The following is a 21,386-nucleotide window of genomic DNA, read 5'->3' as shown; positions in this document are numbered from 1 at the left end:
TCAGTGTTTCAAACAATGGCTGTATTTTCTGTTGTCAGGTTTGGAGTACACAGTTTCTCAACAAAGACTCTTTGTGGTCTTTGAGATTTTTTTAAAAAAGCAAACAATATCTATAGTTGTGTTGGAGTGGTGTTTGTTTATTTGTTTGCAAAAGTCACAGATAGAAGTAAAAAAGTCACATTTATCCACCCTGAATATTCAAATCAATGCCTGTGACAGCCCAGTATTACTTTCATGATAGAAGACTTTGGGGAAACAGCATTATAGACCAGCTGGGTAAATGCAATCTATCATCGCTGGATGCAAGTATGTGAAATTGGGACGCGGGGGTGGGGGGAGGTTTGTCAGGCAACTTTCAAAAGCGACATTTTCATAATGTTTAAGTAAACGAGTAAATAAAGTTCACGTGGAAGAAAACATAAAGACCATGCTACGAATGTCAAGAGATTCATCTGGCCCACCTAGTACAGAACAGGTTTAGGAATGCAAACCGCTATCCAAGCAGAGATGGAAGGAGGTGATTGGCATAAGATACAAACACAAGGAGCCACCTGTTGGACTCGCCCCTAGATTTGTTTGCCAGGTGAAATCATTATTTCTTTTCCCCCAACAAAGAGGAGATCAGTGATGAAAATCAGACAATATCTATGAAACCCATTAAGTGTGAAAAATAGGACGTATTTTTAGTCATTTGAGGAACAATGGCTACACTTTAGGATGAGCTATTTGATGTGCTTCTGCTCTTGCACAGGCAGTGCATAAACCAGACCGTGGGCATCGCCATAAGGTGTGTTTTATATATCCTTCTGGTAATCCATATTTAAAATAAAGCAGCTTGCCTTCTGACACATAAACATCAGCTAACACAAATGTTCACACAAACGACTGCCAAATGTGTTAGCAATGTAATCCAAGCTGTGATTTTGACCCAATTACCGATGCATGCCAGGAAAGGTGCAATGCAGTAATGAATGTGTTGTAATTCCCCCCAATGCTCTCTCTGCCACTTTCATATTCCTCCACTGAAAACACCTTGCATGACAAAAATCTCAGGACTTTAAAGTATTTTTTTTCTATACTTTCTCTTATTTTCTGTCCCGTTTTTCATGCCAAAGGAGAGCTATAGACGAGCATAATGTGCTAGGTAGTATCTGGTTGCCCTAGAAGTGACATCATTCATGGTGGCTTTGTATAGTGGTTAGGTTTTTATTCATTATTCATTTGGGTCAGGAGGATTCTCCTCTGAGGCTTGTGGGAGCTTTGAGGGCTGTACACCTCGGTGTTTTAGAAAAAAGATAACTTCTCTAATCTTTTGTTGCTATTATTGCCATTTTGAGGGGAAATTGGATAGAATCCTCTGAGGGCACAAGGCCTGACGAATTTCATATCAATAGCCGCACTAGTTTTTCTGCAAGGAGTTTTGGGATCTGCTTGGTTACCTCATCTTCACCAGTGAAATATTTTTAAAATGGCAGTAACTTCCCCTTTGACAGAAGTGAATAACATTTGCAGCTGGGGCCAGCCCTTCTGTGGGTACGAACCCTGCCACGTTTCAGAATATCTGTAGTGATTTTTTTCTTGCAAGAGTTGTCATCACAATTTGGAGTATGAAAAAAAAAAGTGGAGGGAGAGAAATTGCTGAATCTCCCATAGTGTTTTGTGGATAATTGGTCTGAAAATTGCAGACTTGAGAGCAGTATCCCTGAGTAACGAACCTTCCCAAATGCAGACAAATAGGACATTCACGCTATGCACCTTTAAATTTGAACTGAGTTATCCTAATCTGTTGCTGACTTAAATGATCAGAGGTGCCAACTTGAATAAAATATTGGGGTTGGGGGCAGGTAAGCCCCACCCGACATAATTGATCACATAGCATGGTGCACACACACACACACACACTATTTGAATGGCAATGCTCATCAACTTTGGGGGAGCGCAGTCCCCTCAAATATTTTTTTTGGGGGGGGCAGGAGTTGGCCCATATGTAAATGCTGGATGTTAACGGCATTTATTGTAGTCTGATCTTCATTTGTATTTCATTTATTTTGATTTTATAATTTCTATAAACTGCTCAGGGATTTTTGCCAAAAAAAAAAAAAAACTAAGCAAAATGCTTTGCCTCAACTATTATTTTGCTAATTTGTTTGTATTCATCCCTCCTCCAAACCACTGATATGGCAATCTTCCCCTCAAAATGAAAGCAAGCTGCACCAGTCCCAAAGTTCCTTTTTTCCACATGCTTCCCTTGTATATTGTAAACTTCATTTCTGAAAAGTGCCGCCATTCTCTCACATTGCTCTGTGATGAGGGAGTGAGAAATTATTATTTTTTTCTGGTACAGTGGTACCTCAGGTTACAGACGCTTCGGGTTACAAACTCCGCTAGCCAGGAAGTGGTTGCTCCAGGTTAAGAACTTTGCCCAGGATAAGAATGGGAATCGTGTGCCAGCAGTGCAGCGGCAGGAGGAGGCCCCATTAGCAAAAGCACGCCTCAGGTTAAGAACCGTTTCAGGTTAAGAATGGACCTCTGGAACGGATTAAGTTCGTAACCCAAGGTACCACGGTATGGCACAATATAATATGCGCTTTGTGCAGATATTATGTTGTTTTTGTTATGAAGAGCCTTGTAGCACTCGTGGGAGCTTTGCTTCACTGTTGATGCACAGATTCTCCCCCATACCACCCCTGCTTTTGCTGCTGATTCAGGTTTCCTGCTCCTATTAGATATATGTCATTGTTCAAAAGAAAGGGGGGAAAGGGAGCTGCGTTCAGACAGCACGTTATGTCATTTTCCTGATGTTTCTTTACCTGATAATTTCAGTATTTCATGTATTCTTGCACCCAATGTAAGAGCCACTTCTGGAAATGAAGTGGGACCTACTGGAAGTGGAGCACACATTTATGTGTTAATTGATGGGGGGGGAACCCACCTGTTAATCCAGAATATCATGGGAGGTTTGTGCTGTGATTTTCCAACAAGATGATGCCACTGCCATCCATATGATTAAATATGGGGTGATATTCTGGCATATGGTTATTTCCCACTGTTTTCATTGGTGAATCATGAGGGAATGGATATGTAAAGGGTCGTGACATGGCCTATGATGTCCACTGTTGTGTCTCAGCACACCACATCGGGACAGAAGCACTAGCATTGCAACCAGGAAAACTAACACAATAATCTCCCTCTCTGAATGTACCCAAGGTATTGAAAAAGATATATATATATATATATATATATATATGTTTCAAGTGCCCTCAGTTTCTGTACCCCCCCCCCCACCTTTCATTTCTTTACAGGCCTTGAGGTGGGCACTAAAGATGTATTTATTTGCTTTTTCAAAATAAGTGCTGTGGTCCTATTGATTTTTTGCTGATCTCCTGGGTATCTAAATGGTAGTTTTAATTGGTTTTATGGCTTAGCTGGTTTTAAACAATATGATGCTGCTTGACTCTTATGGTTGTATATTGAGGGCAACATGCTGTTTTCTCAAAATGAGGGGAGGACTAGGATTGGGTGAAGAAGCCAGCCGAATTAACATGCCATAAATTGTGTTCGGAATTTGCTGTCTTGCCTTTCAAATGTACAAGCACTTGGACCCCAATTTTGGGGGCTGGTGGAAAAGGAGACTTCATAAAAGACTACCCTCCCACATAAATGTCAATCTGCAGGAGCAGCCTATGGATAGGCTTCCACACACCAGAACTTTGGTTCTAAGTCATTGGGTCTGGTTGTACAGTTATTGTTAATCTGCAGTCCTATTTAAGATAATTGCAACATGTCCATTGGAAAAAAATATAGGAGTGGGATTTGGGTTAACACTTTGAGGTTACAAGAGATATACCTAAGGTCTATTTTTTGTCACATTATTTCCCCCTTTTTGTCACTATCAAAGTGATACAATAGTATAATGATTTACTTAAATGAGTGAGCAAACTCAATATAACATTTACTAAACTCTGTTGCAAGTCTGCTGTCAAATTCCAGGTGCAACTGCATGTCAGCTGTCAGATAGTCAGATACTGTTTGCTGCACATCTGATACTGTCAACTGAGGACACCTGCCACTTGCCAGCTGTCAATGATTGTCAAATGTTCACTGCTGTACACCTGATACTGTCAGAAATGGATAGCTGTTGAATGTCAGCTATATGGTACCATCAAATGTTGACAGGAACATGTTGGATAATGATGACTACTGCAAGTGAGCTGTCAAATGTTGCTGGCTAGGTGTCAGCTAATGATAGCTATTACTACATGTCAGCTGTCAGATATTGGTTGCTACTGCGAAGTCTCCAGATGTCAAATGCCAATGCTGAATATGGAATATTCCAAGAATATTAGCATATTCAAAGAATACTCATCATCGATATTTGCAAAGGAGATTCTTTTTGAAAAAGGCAAGTTCATCTCCTCTATAAAATCTTCCCAAAAAGCTTATTGCTATGTGGAGTGCCGGAATCATAGGCCTGATAACAGAATGCTATCTCTCTGGATATAGTACAGGGATAATAATAATAATAATAATAATTTATTATTTATACCCCGCCCATCTGGCCGGGTTCCCCCAGCCACTCTGGGCGGCTTCCAAAAAAAAACAGAAATTCTAAAATACAGAAATCCATCAAACATTAAAAGCTTCCCTAAACAGGGCTGCCTTGAGATGCCTTCTAAAGGTCTGGTAATTGTTCTCTTTGACCTCTAGTGGGAGGGCATTCCACAGGGTGGGTGCCACTACCGAGAAGGCCCTCTGCCTGGTTCCCTGTAACTTGACTTCTCGTAATGAGGGAACCGCCAGAAGGCCCTCGGAGCTGGACCTCAGTGTCCGGGCAGAACGATAGGGGTGGAGACGCTCCTTCAGGTATACCGGACCGAGGCCGTTTAGGGCTTTAAAGGTCAACACCAACACTTTGAATTGTGCTCGGAAACGTACTGGGAGCCAATGTAGGTCTTTTAGGACCGGTGTTATGTGATCTCGGCGGCCGCTCCCAGTCACCAGTCTAGCTGCCGCATTCTGGATTAGTTGTAGTTTCCGGGTCACCTTCAAAGGTAGCCCCACGTAGAGCGCATTGCAGTAGTCCAAGCGAGAGATAACTAGAGCATGCACCACTCTGGAGAGACAGTCAGTGGGCAGGTAGGGACTCAGCCTGCGTACCAGATGGAGCTGATAAACAGCTGCCCTGGACACGGAGTTGACCTGTGCCTCCATGGACAGCTGTGAGTCTAAAATGACTCCCAGGCTGCGCACCTGGTCTTTCAGGGGCACAGGTACCCCATTCAGGACCAGGGAGTCCTCCACACCCGCCCGCCTCCTGTCCCCCACAAACAGTACTTCTGTCTTGTCAGGATTCAATCTCAATCTGTTAGCCGCCATCCATCCTCCAACCGCCTCCAAGCACTCACACAGGACCTTCACCGCCTTCACTGGTTCTGGTTTAAAAGAGAGGTAGAGCTGGGTATCATCAGCATACTGATGGACACCCAGCCCAAACCCCCTGATGATCTCTCCCAGTGGCTGCATATAGATGTTAAAAAGCATGGGGGAGAGGACAGAACCCTGAGGCACCCCACAAGTGAGCGCCCAGGGGTCTGAACACTCATCCCCCACCACCACTTTCTGAACACGGCCCAGGAGGAAGGAGCGGAACCACTGCATGACAGTGCCCCCAGCTCCCAAGCCCTCTAGACGGTCCAGAAGGATGTTATGGTCGATGGTGTCAAAAGCCGCTGAGAGATCCAGCAGAACAAGGAAACAGCTCTTACCTTTGTCCCTAGCCCGCCGGAGATCATCGACCAGTGCGACCAAGGCAGTTTCAGTCCCATGATGAGGCCTGAATCCTGACTGGAAGGGATCCATATTTAAGAAAATGATAAATCCCTCCCCTCCTCCAGGAAGACATTACAGTATTCTAAAGAACCCTTTGAGGCAGATCCCTCCAAGAGATAATGGCTGGCCCAAAGTCATCTGGTTAATTATTTGCCTGAGTGGGACTTTAAGCCCACATCTCTTCAGCCTAAGCACCAAACTCTGTTCATTAAAACACACTGCTTCTCTGGCTATTGTTAGGTAAAAGTGCAGATATACTATAACTAGCGCTTCTAGAGAAAGCTTTATTTTTTTATTTTAAAAAGCCACAATTTATTTATTTTAAAACTCCTACTGGTGTTTCTAAAATCTGTGAGAAGAGCTGTTTTAAGTTTAACCTTGCAGCAAAGTTGAATAGCAAATTAACCTGTGTCTCAAAGCTTTTAATAGTGCATTTAGTATACTGCTGCTAGAAAGATTTAGGACATTAATGCAAGGTCATGTTCATTAGAGACCAACATGATTATTTCCCCTAGAAGAGCAGGCGTCTAATCACTTGATAGATATACATCTTCTACATAGAGTTAAAAATTGCTCAGGATCCTTCAAAGCAGTATTTAATAGAGGAATACTATTCAGGACTCAGGAAATAGCACATTTAACATGCACACAGCACAGAGATCCAGAGCCAAGATTATTACCAGGGGTTTCTATTCCAGTTTGCTAAGTGGAAATGATGCCCCTGCTCAGTAGAGCCTGATTAATATGTTTGGCTCCCCAAGGATCCCCTCCAGTGGTGGTTACATGCGTGTAGCAAGCTAAATCAGGTGGGTCAACACACTGGAGAGGCCATTCCAGGAGATGGGACACTGCTTAGGCAAACAAAGTCAGATTGCAAGCAGTATTGTGTTATTTATTCTTGCGTATTTATCATTATTATAAATGCATTCTGTATCACAAGACAGTAGAGACAAAGAGGCTGGCTAGCTGGAAAGGGAACATAACCCTGAATATAAGTCACTGTTAGATGCCTCAGTTACCTGAAGAAAACTATAGATAATAACAAAAAGAACTTTGAAAATATTGAACGCAGAACAATTTTTGAAAATCGTATATATTAGATACAAACTAATCCTTGGTTAAGATGAGAATGAGTTGAAGACTTAGAAGATGAGCATCATGGTCCTGTTGTGAAGTGAGCCCTGGGCAGTTTGAGTAAGGATCTTGTTTATCCCAAAAGTTTTAGCTGAATGTAGGAAAGACTTGCTTGAGAGTCTCCTTTGAAAGGGAAAAGAGGTTTTGGAGCAGGCAGCTTAGGCTTTCAAACATGGGTGGTCTCTCCTCAAGGTCATGTCTCATTTTCCAGGTCTTGGGTAAAGAGGAGTTCCATTTGGGAATGGGTTGGAAAATTCACCAAAGATGTTGCATGAAAGCTGGCCCCAGGTTACGTGAGCCAGAGGCTTGAATGCTATACTCAAGGCTGTCCTTGAAAACTGGAAGTTTCAACCTGTGGAGAATTAAGAAACCCACTTCCCGAGAGGGGAATGAAAGTACATTGCACTATTGCTCCAATTTCTGCTATGGCTTGTTTCTCTTCAGGGTGAGCACTGTTTGATTTCTCAAATTTTGTCCCCCAACGTATTGGAAAGTGAAGATGCTGTCAAAGCAGAAATATTGGCAGCAGGTTTTTCCTGTTATGGCGGTTGAAGTGCAGTTGCCACTCTGCTGCCAGAATTTTCACTTTCCATAGTCAATGGAGGGGCAAAAGGCTGCCTGAGGAGCTGCATCAATTTCCTGCTACTTCATCCTGCTCCCCCCATGATGTTTTTCCCCCCTTGGAGACAAGAACAGGGTAACAAGCAGTGGAGGGAACTGGGCCCTTCAAGCCTTTTTTAACACACAAGCACTTGCATTTTTCTATCTCTCTCTGTATCTGTGCATTTGAATTGAACAATTGAATGGCCCAGTTCACTTTGAGGCTGCTCCCGCAGCCATATCCAAATCAGTATTCTAGGACATTGGTTTTCAACCTTTTCTTCAGTTCAGGGACACCTGTAATATCCCACACTATTCCAACCCCCTCTATTTTTCCTACTATCTGTCTCAGTCTTCACTACCGCTACAACATACAAAGTTATTTTTAAAGGAAACGAGGAAAAAAAATGGCACTAAGTAGTTGAACTGGCAATAAGGAATGTGCTTAAGAATTAACAGAACGGTGTGGGAGATGCTCACAGAACCTTGAATGAAAACCGCTGATGGAGCAGCTTCCTATCAGAGGTGGATTTGGGGGAGCATGCCTGGTTTGGTTTCATCGGGCACCAAGCCTTGTGGGTGCTGCAGCTATGATTTTGAAAGGCAGTGGACACTGAACTTTGGCGTCACACAGGACACTGCTGAAATTTGAGGTCCCAAGGTCCACTAGTGTTCCTATAAAGCTTTAAATGAGTTTGGGTGATTATATAATAGCTTCTTCTCCCTCCTTTTGCTGGATGGTGGTCTCGGTACTCACTCAGCTTACCTTCTTAAAGATACCATCCACTAATCAAGTCATCAAGTAGACAAAGATAGGCGGCCTCGGTGGCTGCTCCAAAATATTATACTTTCACACATGGAATCAAGGCAGCAATCCTTTACCCACTTATCTAGGAGTAAGCCACATTAAACCAAATTGGTCTTACATCAGAGTCAAAATGCATAGGATTCATCTGGGGAAATGGTTGGTAAATGTTAGTGTACAAAATGAAATTCTATTTTGTTTTGCTGATTTGGGGACTTGTTGTGGGAAAGAGCAAGCGGATTCTGTGGGATGGGTAAAGCTGTAAGTTGAATTGTAAGAAGCAAAAAATGGCTTTAGGTGCTTTCTGAGGATTGATGTAACTATAACAGGCAAAGGATGTGCTCTGTTGCCTTTCGTATAGTTAGAAAAATAAATATTTGATTAGTCCATAAAACGGAATATATTCAGTTGAGGTAGGTTTGGCTCTGGAGAATTTCGCTCCGTCGTTGACAGGTGAAATACACAGAGAATAGATTTCATTCTCAGGATAGTATTGTAGCATGAATTCATTAGCTGCAGATGCATGTCACTTAAAAGAAAATAAACATCCTTTTCCATCAGTGGGATTAAAAATTCCACTGTTTGCATTACTGTATGTGTGGATCAAGTACTTATTGAACAAAGACTATTTCAGTACTATTAGATTGGAGATTATACACAGTAAATGTTAATTACAAGAGGGAACACATATATCAGCGATTTTCAGTCACATGTGGTACAGAGAACCTACTGTTTATAATGCTTTCTCCTAATCATGTTTTACATACAGGAAATAATTAGTAGCTAGTGCATATTTGACAAAGCAGTCATCTACATTTAACAGATTGGCTAAGCAAATGTTCAACAATCAAGGGGGATGAACAAGGCTCTTTCTTTCAAACCAATATTGTAAAATGGAGGGACTAACTGAGCTAAATGAAAGGAGGGCAGTAGACCTTCTGTAGTAAGCTGAAAGGTTTCCAATTATTATGATAACTCTGGGGAGAGCAAAGACATCCATTTCTGATACCAGCTTGACTTTCCTCCAGATTTCTGCAAGCACTCCCGAATTTAGAAATATGATACTTATAACAGGATTGATGTTTTTTTCTTTACTTTTGCAACCGGGGAGCGCAAACCAAATGTCAAAAAACATTGTGGTCTTTAAATAAACTCTCATAGGAATTGTAAGGGCATAATTAAGAACTGCTGGCAATTAATTAAAAAAATCAAATACTTAGGCGATCAAAAACAGTAGAATACATTAAGGGTATCAGGAAAAAAAACTTGTTTGTTTGTGCTCTCCTTCAGGAATGAGCTTGACATGAGGAGGGACTGAGGGGTGGGATTTTCAACAAGAAAAAAATGCCTATTTTTTTTGTCTGCTTCTCTTGCTGCAAGAGGTCCATGGTTTAGTATAACTCCAAAATGTGCTGTTTGGCTACTTTCAAAAGGGCCATGTATTGTAGCATAACCACCATTTGTTCGCTCACTTTTTATGGGTTATCTGCATGAAGCTATAAACAAAACATGTTAGCCCTTTTCAGATCCCCCCCCCCAAAAAAACTTAGAAAACACTGGATTTTTCTGCATTCAGTGACACAGCTGTTGGCCATGACCAATAATGCTGCTCTTTGGACTGAGTAGATTGGTTGGCATCCGTCTGTCTTGGGAGACAATGGAAGGGGTGAAGTCAAACCATTGGTTTGATGTGAGTGTGGAGACCAATACAGGAGAGACATGTTTTGTTGCAGCTAGGTCAGATGAAGGTGTCCAGTTGAGTTGAGTTGATGCAGGTCACCATGGTGTTTCTTCTTTCTGCATTCTTTCTGCATTCCTCCCAGCAGTCATTCCTCCTCTGGTCACTGCTGTGGATACATGACCTAACTGACCGTCTGTGGTGGCTGAATAGATTTATCTAGCCATTTTCTAAGCCCTAGACCGGGTTGGAAGGGAATGGGGATCTCAGGCTGCTCGTAGGTTTGTGGTGCTTGTGTTGAAGATACTTCTCTATTCTTACTCTGGGCATTTTCTTCTATTTTGTCTTTTTCTCACTTCAAACCTTCCACTTTCAAATAGGATCACCTTTGTATTTGTTCCTTGGCTCTCCTCCCCCAGTTATTACGGTGGTGGCATCTGGAGTTGGGGTGGGAACATTTAATCTTTTCCCACCACACACACGCAACCCATGATCCCAATGAAAATTGCCTTCTCTTCAATATTTTGTTCTGGTGAAAGGGAAACTGCCCACTTGGCAGCAGTTCCTTCTCTGGGGAGCGACAGTAATTGCTCTGTACACTGCACCTTCCACTGCCACCTTGGTGTGTTCTGAGGTCTGCAACCTCTGGCTGAGAATCAGTATCCGAGGTGAGCACATGGGACCGATTGCGTAGCTCCAGAGACACAGCAGGCTCCTGAGAATCCTGCTTTTCTATGTCACGTTTCCTCCAGGGATTCTTCTCCTCCATTGATAAGCAAGTTTATGTAATTCAAAAATACCACTACGAAGAAGTCAAGCGCTTGCAGCTACAAGAGCCGACAATTCCACAGAGGGAAGATGCTGACATAAAAAGTCAACCCCCATCCAAAGCCATTTCCCCTCCTAACTTCTAGAATGGTGCTGGTCCTATGTTCTCACTGTCTCTGTGTGTTTTAAATTTAGTCTTGTCTAGCTGGAGAGCAGATGCTTATTAGAGATGGATCTGGAATGTTAGCCTCTATGTTGCGGAGACCCGGAAGACACACTCGGCACATGTCTGAGCAAACATGCTCTACTTTCTGGATTCCATGCTAGCCGAAAATTGTGACTGGTAGCATTGCCTTGGGGAACAGTCTGGATCAAACATTTATGGTTCCTATGTGGAATTAGGTGGATTGGTGACTCTTTTTCTTTTTCTGTGTCTTTCCAGATGTGTGTGCCCTCCAGGTTATTCTGGGACATTTTGTGAACTCGGCTTAGACCCCTGCATTCAGAACCGCTGCTCAGACTATGGCTTTTGTCTGGCCAGTTTGAATAATTACACCTGCCACTGCATGCTTGGCTATGAAGGGCCATTCTGTGAAGTGAAGGCTAATGAATGCTCAAGTTCACCCTGCAAAAATGGGGCCACCTGCTTGGATTTAATTGGCCACTTCTCATGTCACTGTGCTGCAGGCTTCAAAGGCAAGTTTCAGTGTTCACCTTTTATTTGGCACATTTCATAGTCCATTTCTTCTTCACTTAAGCTCAGATTGTCATTATTTTTAATTAGGCATTTTTCTTAATTTGCCTCCGTGTGAGCTTTTCAGTACCTATGAAAATGTAATGTTCACTCTAATGTCTTGTATATTTTTTTTACTACCACCACAATTTTTAATTTTGGGTCTACTTTAAGAATTAAGATGAGGACTGGATTTTCAGGCATTGGGAAATATCCACAATGACAACAGAACTGAACCTGCAGACACTGTTTTAAATGCCAGCATAAGAAGAGGTGAATCAGGCTAATAAATTGGTACCATATCTCAGACAAGTTACCATTCCCTCCTTCCTTTCTATTATCCAAAATAAATATCCTAAAACCTATTGCCAGACCACACATTTCTGCCACTGTGAACATGGTCTTGCTTTGTTTTCTTCAGGGAATGAATAGAGTCTAGCTGCATTCCATTTTATTAGGTAAATTCATGCCTATCCAAACTTGTGTTAGGACACACCCACCTTAAGTGGAGCACATTTAAGTATATCTGCTATCCTCATGAAATAAATGGAATTTATAAGTATTTAACTTCTTCTGAAATTCAGGGCCTCACAAGATTCTTCATCATTTTTGTTGCAAGTGAGGAAGACAGCCATCCTCTTGGTATTGATTCATACTGCTTAAAAACAGTAGTTCTAGAAATGGTTTTCTTAGGTGAGCAAAATACTGTATGCAGATTTTAACTAATTTTCCACTATGTGGTTGCCACTGATGTAGGGTAGTTCCTGAAAGCAGTTATCTACCTGAGTACAGGATCTCACCTGGACTGAAGACTTAGCAGAGCTTGTCCAGTAAAGGAGAGAAACAACAACCCAACATTAATCCACAGGGCTTAAGCAAAATGTCATGTTTCACAACTAGCAGAGCTTAGGCAGTTTGGCCTAAAATTTAGAAGGAGCTGTTAAGTGGCTGAGCAAAACCAAAGAGGGAAAATAATACCTCAAATATATGGCAAGCAAACAGTACCAACATAATACATTTTCATTACACAGTTGAAACTTAAAACAATACATGATTTGCTACACTTGGCTGCAACGTGATGGGATTTTATAGAGATGCTATATAAGTGCATGTGTGTGTTTTGGGGGTATCTTTACTACCCAGCAAGCACTGCACTGAAGCACAAAGTTCCCATGAAACAAATTGAAAGATACAAATAAATTGCATTGAGTTACCAGTGCTGCTTTTGTTATTATCATGTCAGATAATGTACAAAGTATTGTGTTTCAGAGGAGTAACGCTCTTATTGAAAGATTTTAATTAGTGCCTCAGTGGCAAAAGTAATTTGGTTTTGGTACAGCCCCCTGTGTGGCTTGTGATTCTGGGATATTTTCCAATATCCCAGCCTTCTGAAGTTCAATTATATCTGTCTTTTTATGACCACGGGAGGAAAAAACCAACCCCAAAATACCTTGAATCAAATGATAGAATTTTTTTTCTCTCTCTCTCTCTCTCTCCCTGCTCCTTTCTTAGTTCAACATTACTAGTCTGTATGGAGTTTTTGGAAAGCAAATCTGCCCTTTCTTTTAGACAAGGCAAGCTCATTCCTGCTTTTCTGGTGGCTCAGAAAAGGTAGAAGAAATGGAGTGTTGCCCACCGTTGTTAGATTGATTAACCTGTGCTATTTGAACATATTGAGCACTCATCGGGCCTGTTAGCAGTGATGGTACCTGCCTGGCCTTCTAAGTTCTAGACATGAGACTAAAATAGTTTTGTTTCAGAGGTCCTTACACCATTAATGTTGTTCTAGTGTTTTCTATCTTTTGATGTTTTAAATATTTTATGCTTTATTCCCTGTCCATCAAGCCACTTTTGACATATCGTGAAAACTCAGGTATAAATTCCTTAAATGAATAAAATGATGAATAAAAAAGGGAGTTCTGAGGGTGAAAGGCCGTAATCTGAAAATCTAGCTAGCTCTGTACAATGGTACCTCTAGTTACAAACTTAATTCGTTCCGGAAGTCCATTCTTAACCTGAAACTGTTCTTAACTAGAGGCGTGCTTTCGCTAATGGGGCCTCTTGCTGCCGCTGCACAGCCGGCACACGATTTACGTTATCATCCTGGGGCAAAGTTCTTAACTCGAGGTAACTCTTCCAGGTTAGCAGAGTTTGTAACCTGAGATGTTTGTAACTCGAGGTACCACTGTATTATTATTAGTTGGCATCCATCTGGAGACGATGGAGGAGTGCATTTTTGGGGGGTCAAGTCAAACTATTATTAATACATACCCTCTATCATTTCTCCAATGAAAATAGGTTCCTCTTCTTCTTCTTCTTCTTCTTCTTCTTCTTCTTCTTCTTCTTCTTCTTCTTCTTCTTCTTCTTCTTCTTCTTCTTCTTCTTCTTCCCCTACCCATCTGACTGGATTGCCCACTCTGGGTTTCCAACATATATAAAAACATAATAAAAATTAAACATTAATTTTTCCCTATACAGATGTGTACTAAAAACTGTATATTTACTTATCTCCTTGGCTCGGAGGTCGCATCACTTTATACCCTCCAACATTTCTCCAATGAAAACAGGGATGTCCTGGGGGAAAGCGGGACATTCTGGGATCAAATCAGAAACCGGGATGGCTTCTGTCAATCTGGGACTGTCCCTGGAAAATAGGGGCACGTAGAGGGTCTGCTGTTGTTTTGTGGTGGGGATAGGGAAATGCAGCAGGCTGGATCTTTAGTGTGACCCAGATACAACTTCTTCATTCCAATGGTAATAACGTAGTGAGTGCTCTTAAGCTAAATTCGTCCTTAGTCAAGATCTTGCTCCACTGTACTTGAGGAATATAACCTACAATTGTCTTTTCTTTCTTTTGGGGAGACATGGTAAATTGAATTTACATTGCTGTCTTCAAATTATAGAACCTAACCGGTCCTTAAGAAATCAAGTGGGCTCTTTGACACTAGTCCAGACCAGCGTGATTCTCTTTTCCCAAATTAGAATTTGTTGGTAAATTTCGGTTACCCTGAAGGAAAACGTTCCCTGCACATATGCAACTAAAGAAAATGGCTTGAATGCTAAATCGCTCCTCTGACCACATACAGGAGGTTGTTTTTCCAACTCCACACTTCATTTGAAGCCCATGTAGAAACATATTCCACACCACTTCAAAGGTTTCCCAAACCTGGTTCCCATGTTTCACTGATCCATTGGGTAAGGGGATGCATAAGTTCCATGAACTTATTCTTTGGTCTTTTCTGTTCACAGAAGGAAAGTTAGGATCCAAGTTAGTATCAGCAGATAATGTGCAGATATAATGTGAAAAGTCCTTTAAAAAGGAAAAAAAAATGAACAGGCACATATTATAAATATAAATAGAATTTAGCTCTTGATCCAATCTTGGCTGAAGTCAAAGGAAAATCTATTCTGAGCTATGCATGTGGACAGCTACACTTTAGATTGAATTTATATTTTTTGCTATCTGCTACCTGCTTGCCCTAATATTGTGATTATGCGATAATGCCAAGCATGAGTAGGATGTAATTTTCCATGGTACTTTTTCTCTTGCAAGAAGGGAATTATATGCACCCCTTTAAAGTAAAATAAAAAACACACTGTTTGGTTCCAAACCTAGAAGTGCTGCGTCCAGTGTTTTACTGAAAAAAGTTGAAATCTACTTGTTCTCTGGCTGATGTTTTTTATTTTGAAACTTCATTACTTTTTGCCAGTTGATCTCACGAATAATTGAATGCTTTTTAAAACAGTGGTTTCAGTCATTTTTGCTACTTTTCAATGGAAAAGAACAGCATGTAGTTGCTATCATTTCTTATGAGCAAGAATGCAAAGCCACATAGCAATTTTGAAAAAGAATCTGAGTTTTTAATGCACTATGTAAACAACATATTGATCCCTTCAAAATAACCAATATTATGTTCTTCATATTGTTCATAATTTCAGTGTGATGCCTCAAGGCTTGCTTTTTTAACCACCCAAGTAGTGGTTTTGTATTGCAAACATTGTTCTTTAAGTTAAAAACAAACCAACACCTCCGTTCAATATGATGAATATTCCTTTCTGTACCTATATATTCAGGAGAAACATGCTCCATGGGTGTGGAAAGATGTACAGACAAGCCCTGCAAGAATGGAGGAACTTGTGAAGATGCTATGAGTGGATTCATATGCAACTGTCCATCTGGTAAAGATTGCTACATTTTCATTATATCTTCTTATGCTGCTGTGGGATATGCTCTGGTCAGCAGGAATGGTGTTTTTTATGTGCAAATAAGCCAGGACAGACCATTTTCATATTACCAAATGCCACATCAACCTCAGACATCCAGTCTCCTTCTGCAACATCCCTGGGGTTGATCTGATCTATTCTTGGATCCCTGGGATGCCTTCCAAGGAACCAAAGGATCACACCCTTAAATTGGTCATATTGATAACATATCTTTCCTTCTTACTTTGCTTTGTACAATTTGAATTGAGACTCTCTGGAGCAAAAGTGCCTTGCCGCAGCGGCATAGTGTGTGGGGGGGGGCAGGGGGTGGTTGCCCCAGGCACAAAATTGTTAGGGGGCACCAAATTTCAACACTGGGTGGTGCCTGAATACAGCTATGCACTTCCGTCACTGGGCTCCATTGAAAACGGTTTCTCCATACAAATCAAGAAGTGACCTCTCCAGACAACAGAATGGCTCTTCTTTTCCATTCTCTATGGCTGCAATCTCCAGAGGGGTGCAGATGATATTAGGCAGTTGAATGTGCATGCTTACTTCATCCATTTTCCTCTCTCCTACCAACCTTTCCGTGCAGCCCCGGACACTGGCAACCCACGCTGTGTCACTATTTTGCCTAAAGTGAAGATGCTTCGATATTCCTTTTGTAGCACTTGTATAACACCAATACTATAAATCGATCCTAATACCTTGCCATAGTATCAGTAACAGTGTATACAGTCTTAAGGCAGCACGCTGAGTAAGTTGTCTTTCATCGAAATTTTTAAAACATCTCTTGCTCCCCACCCACCCCAATTTCACATTCAAGATGTGATGAAGTATGATCAGCAAAGCAACAGCAGTCACATTATTGTTTGGTTCAGTCAACTTTTTCAGTCTTCCCAAAATAAACCCCCTGGATGAATGCACACATAGAGAAGAAACATTGGAGAAAACATTATCATTTAGACACCAAGCAAAATGTCTTTTCATGTTTATGTTTAGGGAACTGCATCTTGAGTGATTCAGTTTAGTACAAATTGCATTGACATGAAATAGTTTAAATATCAAATTACAAAGCACAATTTGAGTCTCTGCATAATTAGTGGTATCTCTGCCTTGTCAAGCATGCATGAGATAAATTAAAATGGCTTCAAGGTGCATTTTTTTGTGGTTGAGAGGTTTGATGGCTTGTGTAAAGAAGAGAGAAATGTGTTGTTGTTTTTTACTTCTCCTTTTAAGTGCAGAATTGGTGTTCCAAAGCCTTCTGTTATCTTGTGAATTTCAGGTGTTCCTTGGGGGGAAACCCCAAAACCCCAGTCCTCATGTTTGTGGCCCGCAGCGGGGTTTTCTATGTGACTTAGCCTGCAAACATATATATATATATATATATATATATATATATATATATATATATATATACTTGGTAGTAACTGATTGAACTCAGTGGCAAGAGATGTATAGTATGCACTGACAAGCAGCTGGGAGGGCATCACTACAGGGAGAGTGCAATGTCTAGACAGGGTCCTTTCTTTAGGTATCTGGAATGGGGAGAGTGTTTGACCCATTAGATACTGTAATGCATCCTTCTGCTTGTCTGGCTTATTATTAACACAGCATTAAAAGGAGGGTTAGATACATGGCGGAGATGGGGTACCTGTGGCCCCAAGGGTGTTACTGAAATACAACTCCCATAAGCACTGATCACTGCCCATGTTGGAGGGCTTAAAATGAGTGTTCATGGGAATATGTTGGAAGGGTAAGGGGGACGACTTCCTTAGCTTTCGAATTTTTAATATGTGAAGCCCCTTCCTAAGATAACTCATTATTTGGTAATCCTTTTATATCAGACGATGGCGGGAGCATTAATCTGCCTTGCGTTGTGTTTCAATCTTTTGGGATGTGTTGCAATTTCACACACACACACACACACACACACACACGCACACACTTGAAGTCTTCTGTTTGAAAGCTTCATTTACTTTTCACACCCCTCTGATTTTCTGCACATGCTATTACATCTCAAATCGTTTCTCTTGGCCATCTATCTTTCATTGAATGTGTGATACACTTCATAGAAGATAAGGAGCCCTATTAATATTAATTTTCTCATCTTCCTTAGAGTAAGAGCAGGAAAAAGCAGGTGGAAATGGGATTCTGTAAGAAACAAACCAAACCCCTGTGTTGCAAACACTAAAGTGAAACCAAAAACAGGGCAACACTTGACCAAATTCAAATGAACAGAATGTATTTACAACATAAAAGGTAAAGGTCCAGTTGTGACTGACTCTGGGGTTGCAGCGCTCATCTCGCATTATTGGCCGAGGGAGCTGGCATACAGCTTCCAGGTCATGTGACCAGCATGACAAAGCCGCTTCTGGTGAACCAGAGCAGCGCACGGAAACGCCGTTTACCTTCCCGCTTGGAGCGGTACCTATTTATCTACTTGCACTTTGACGTGCTTTCAAACTGCTTGGTTGGCAGGAGCTGGGACTGAGCAACGGGAGCTCACCCCGTTGCAGGGATTCGAACCGCTGACCTTCTGATCAGCAAGCCCTAGGCTCTGTGGTTTAACCCACAGTGCCACCTGCGTCCCATATTTACAATATATGACTTGTTTTTGACATTACATATGTTGTAAATACATACTGTTCGTTTGAATTTGGTCACGTGTTGCCCTGTTTTTGGTTTCATGGAAATGGGATTCTGGCATACTGTATAGCTTTCATAGATTCTAGCACATAATGTTCATACTTTGCATATCAGGATCACTATAATCCTATAGTGCCGGCCCAAGACATTTTGGCACCTGAGGTGAACCACAAAATGGTGCTCCCCTCCCTGCTAGGAGTTAGTGAAGTTCTACATCAGGAATAAGTAGGGAATAGGGAACTACACTGGGTTCTGGTTCCCCTGTGTATCCTGCCGCTTGAGGCAGTTGCCTCATCTTGCCTTGGGTGAGGGGCCATGCCTATTACAAGATGCAGAGGGTGGAGCTGTAAGGATGAGCAAATCTGTCAATTTCCATTTCTCTCAGCTTTCACTTTATATACTCCTTTCAGTTCACCACCTTTCCACATCAGTTTGCATTTAAAATAATAATAATGAGAATTCGGCACAGATTTCTCCTAACACACATGTTTTTATGCAATTCTGCAAAGCAATTTCCCCATTTTGTACTCCATTTCCACCAACATATATAGAGAGATTTCTATACACACTTCATCCTGATATATGCTGCTGCTTCTTTTAACACATATTACTTGGCTTGAGAAGTGCACTGCAAAATTTGGGATGAATTGTGAATGGATGGCTGATTGGGAAAGTGTGTATTTGGTAATTTGCATATTAATGTGAACTGATCCAATTTTCTCCACCATCCCAAGCTTTAGCAAAGCGATACCTTCAACTTTGAGGGAAAGCTCTTCACCTTGACTTGTTTGCACTGCAACCCACAAGCATCTCCCACTGAACCTCTGAGCCCAGCGCACTGGCTTCATTGCAAACTCATATCCATTGCTGTGTGCTGATCAGATAACATCCCTTAGTACTGTGCCTCCAAACTACAAACAAAGCCTAGTGGACAGCTTGATGAGTGTGGGGTAGCTTTACATTCTGTATTTGACCTCTCACCTCACAGCATCCTCAAATTGATCTTTCCTCCACACATAGAAACTGTTGGCTGCTGGGATTTTCCATTAAGTGAGTCGCACTGAAGCCAGCTCTTACTTTCTCCCATTTATTTATTTATTCATTCCTTCAGACACACATTGAGCCACACTGTGATTCATCTGTAGCACTAGCAAGCTATAGTTTCATGGAGGCATTCCGGTTCAGTACAACATCTATAATCATCTCAGGTCAGGGAATGGAACTCAGTAGTTGCTCCTCTCTATCTTACCCAGAATTGAGCAGAGCATCTTTTATTCCAGTGTGGCGCTGCATTGCCTGTTTCCTCCAGGATGCATGATGGATGCCATATTGCACTCCAGCACCACCACCCCCAGGTCTGCTGTGTTCTGCAGATAAATGTAAGGCAGGAGAAGTTTACAGGCTGAATTTGTGTGTTCACAAACAGTTTTTAGAGAGGAGGGGGTGTTTATTCCCTAAATAAAATCTTATTTGCTTCCTCTCTCTTTCAGCTTTCCTATGGTGCCCCCCCTCTCTCTATCTCTCAGAGCAGATCAGGAGGAGATGGCAGGCATACAGACTTTCAGACATCCCAGCCATTCTTATACAAGATTATGAATATTGGGGTATCCTTCCCCTTTCTCCTGACATTTCCTTTTCAATCCCTTTGTTTCTGAGGGTGCCTGTCAGAGCGTTTGTGCTGTTCTTGACACTTCAGACTGAATGCACTACTCCATAGAAGATTACTCGCAGGAAACCTTGGCTCATGGATGCCACAGGTTTGTCACTCTCCAGTGCATTTTGCTACTTATCTGCAGTCTGATCTCGAGCTCTGCTGCTGAGTTCTCAGGTGCTCATAACTTTCTTTCCCTTTACATGGCCAGCCCTTCCTTCCTTTCTGTTCGCATTCTTGCTTTGTCTATCACTGTAAGCCATTAACTGAAGATGTAACTGGCATGGTTGCCCTTTCTATGCTGCTCCCATTGGTAGAAGAAAGTATCTTGTATTTCCCTCCCACCCCCGCCACAGCACACACAAGTGATGGATCAGGAAAATATTATTTGTAAGGGAGCTTGCTTGCCGTTGCTAATGCCGTCCTGCCCATTCGTTCCACCCACCTACCCCCTGCTGTCTGACCTCATATCAGATATATAGCTTGATATGATTAGCCTTCAGCAGTTACATATAATGCGGGTTTATCTTTTAAAGCCAACTTGACGTGGTATTTGTGGCTGTTCTTTCCCACTGACCTTTTAAATTCTTCTGCATCCTGCAGGTGGAATGAATACATACTGTATCTCCATTTCTTTTCATTCATTCTCATTGCAGATATGTGAATATAGATATTGGGAGAATGTAGAGTAAGAGCCCCTGTGATGTGTGTGTGTGTGTCTGTGTGTGTGTGTGTCTGTGTGTGTGTGTGTCTGTGTGTGTTTCTTTGCTTCTTCAAGGCTGCTGCTGTTTTTTTGTACATTTGCCCTTAGAAAAATATGCTATTTATTTAGAACATGAGCCCATAAGATTCTGAATGGACTATCTCAGTTTGAAGACATGAAATGAAAATGCAATCTAGGAAAGGTTTTAGGGACGATTAATTTATTAAATTATAAAAGCCTAGCAACACACACACACACACACACACACACCACATAGGGTGTTTCCATAGCAACTTTTCCTCCTGGAGTGTATTATTTTTTAAAAATCACATCTTTTCATTTTCTTTAGTCTACATTTGTACATAATTAACATTCATCATACACAATAGATGGTGCCTCCTTAATATTTACAGTTGTCCTCAAAGTACCTAATAAGATGGTGCATGGGCTGGGCTGGAGTGGTGGTGGATTGGGCAGACCTCTGCCAGCTAAGCTGTTCTCAGCAGTCACTGTAGGAGTAACATAGCCAATTGTGCAGATATGCAAAAGTGCCACCTATGGGATGGCCTCCAGGGGCAGCTAGCTGAAGATCTGGGAATAGGACAGGCTGTCATTGGCTTCTGAGCCACATGC

At 41.6% G+C, this 21,386-nt stretch overlaps 1 protein-coding gene across 1 annotated transcript in view; it reads left to right on the top strand.

Moving 5' to 3' along the window:
• Positions 1-11,551, top strand: part of LOC118082767 (protein eyes shut homolog) — a 106,785-nt gene extending 95,234 nt beyond the window's left edge. Inside the window, exon 10 of the mRNA XM_035110599.3 lies at positions 11,257-11,551. Within this exon, the coding sequence (XP_034966490.3) occupies positions 11,257-11,551 (295 nt within the window). The remainder of the gene's footprint in view (positions 1-11,256) is intronic.
• Positions 11,552-21,386: the final 9,835 nt, after the last annotated feature.

Source organism: Zootoca vivipara, chromosome 3 (genome assembly GCF_965207765.1).
Source record: "Zootoca vivipara chromosome 3, rZooViv2.hap1.1, whole genome shotgun sequence".
In the NCBI taxonomy this organism is placed as follows: Eukaryota; Metazoa; Chordata; class Lepidosauria; order Squamata; family Lacertidae; genus Zootoca; species Zootoca vivipara.
This window is presented reverse-complemented; position numbering and strand designations above follow the sequence as displayed.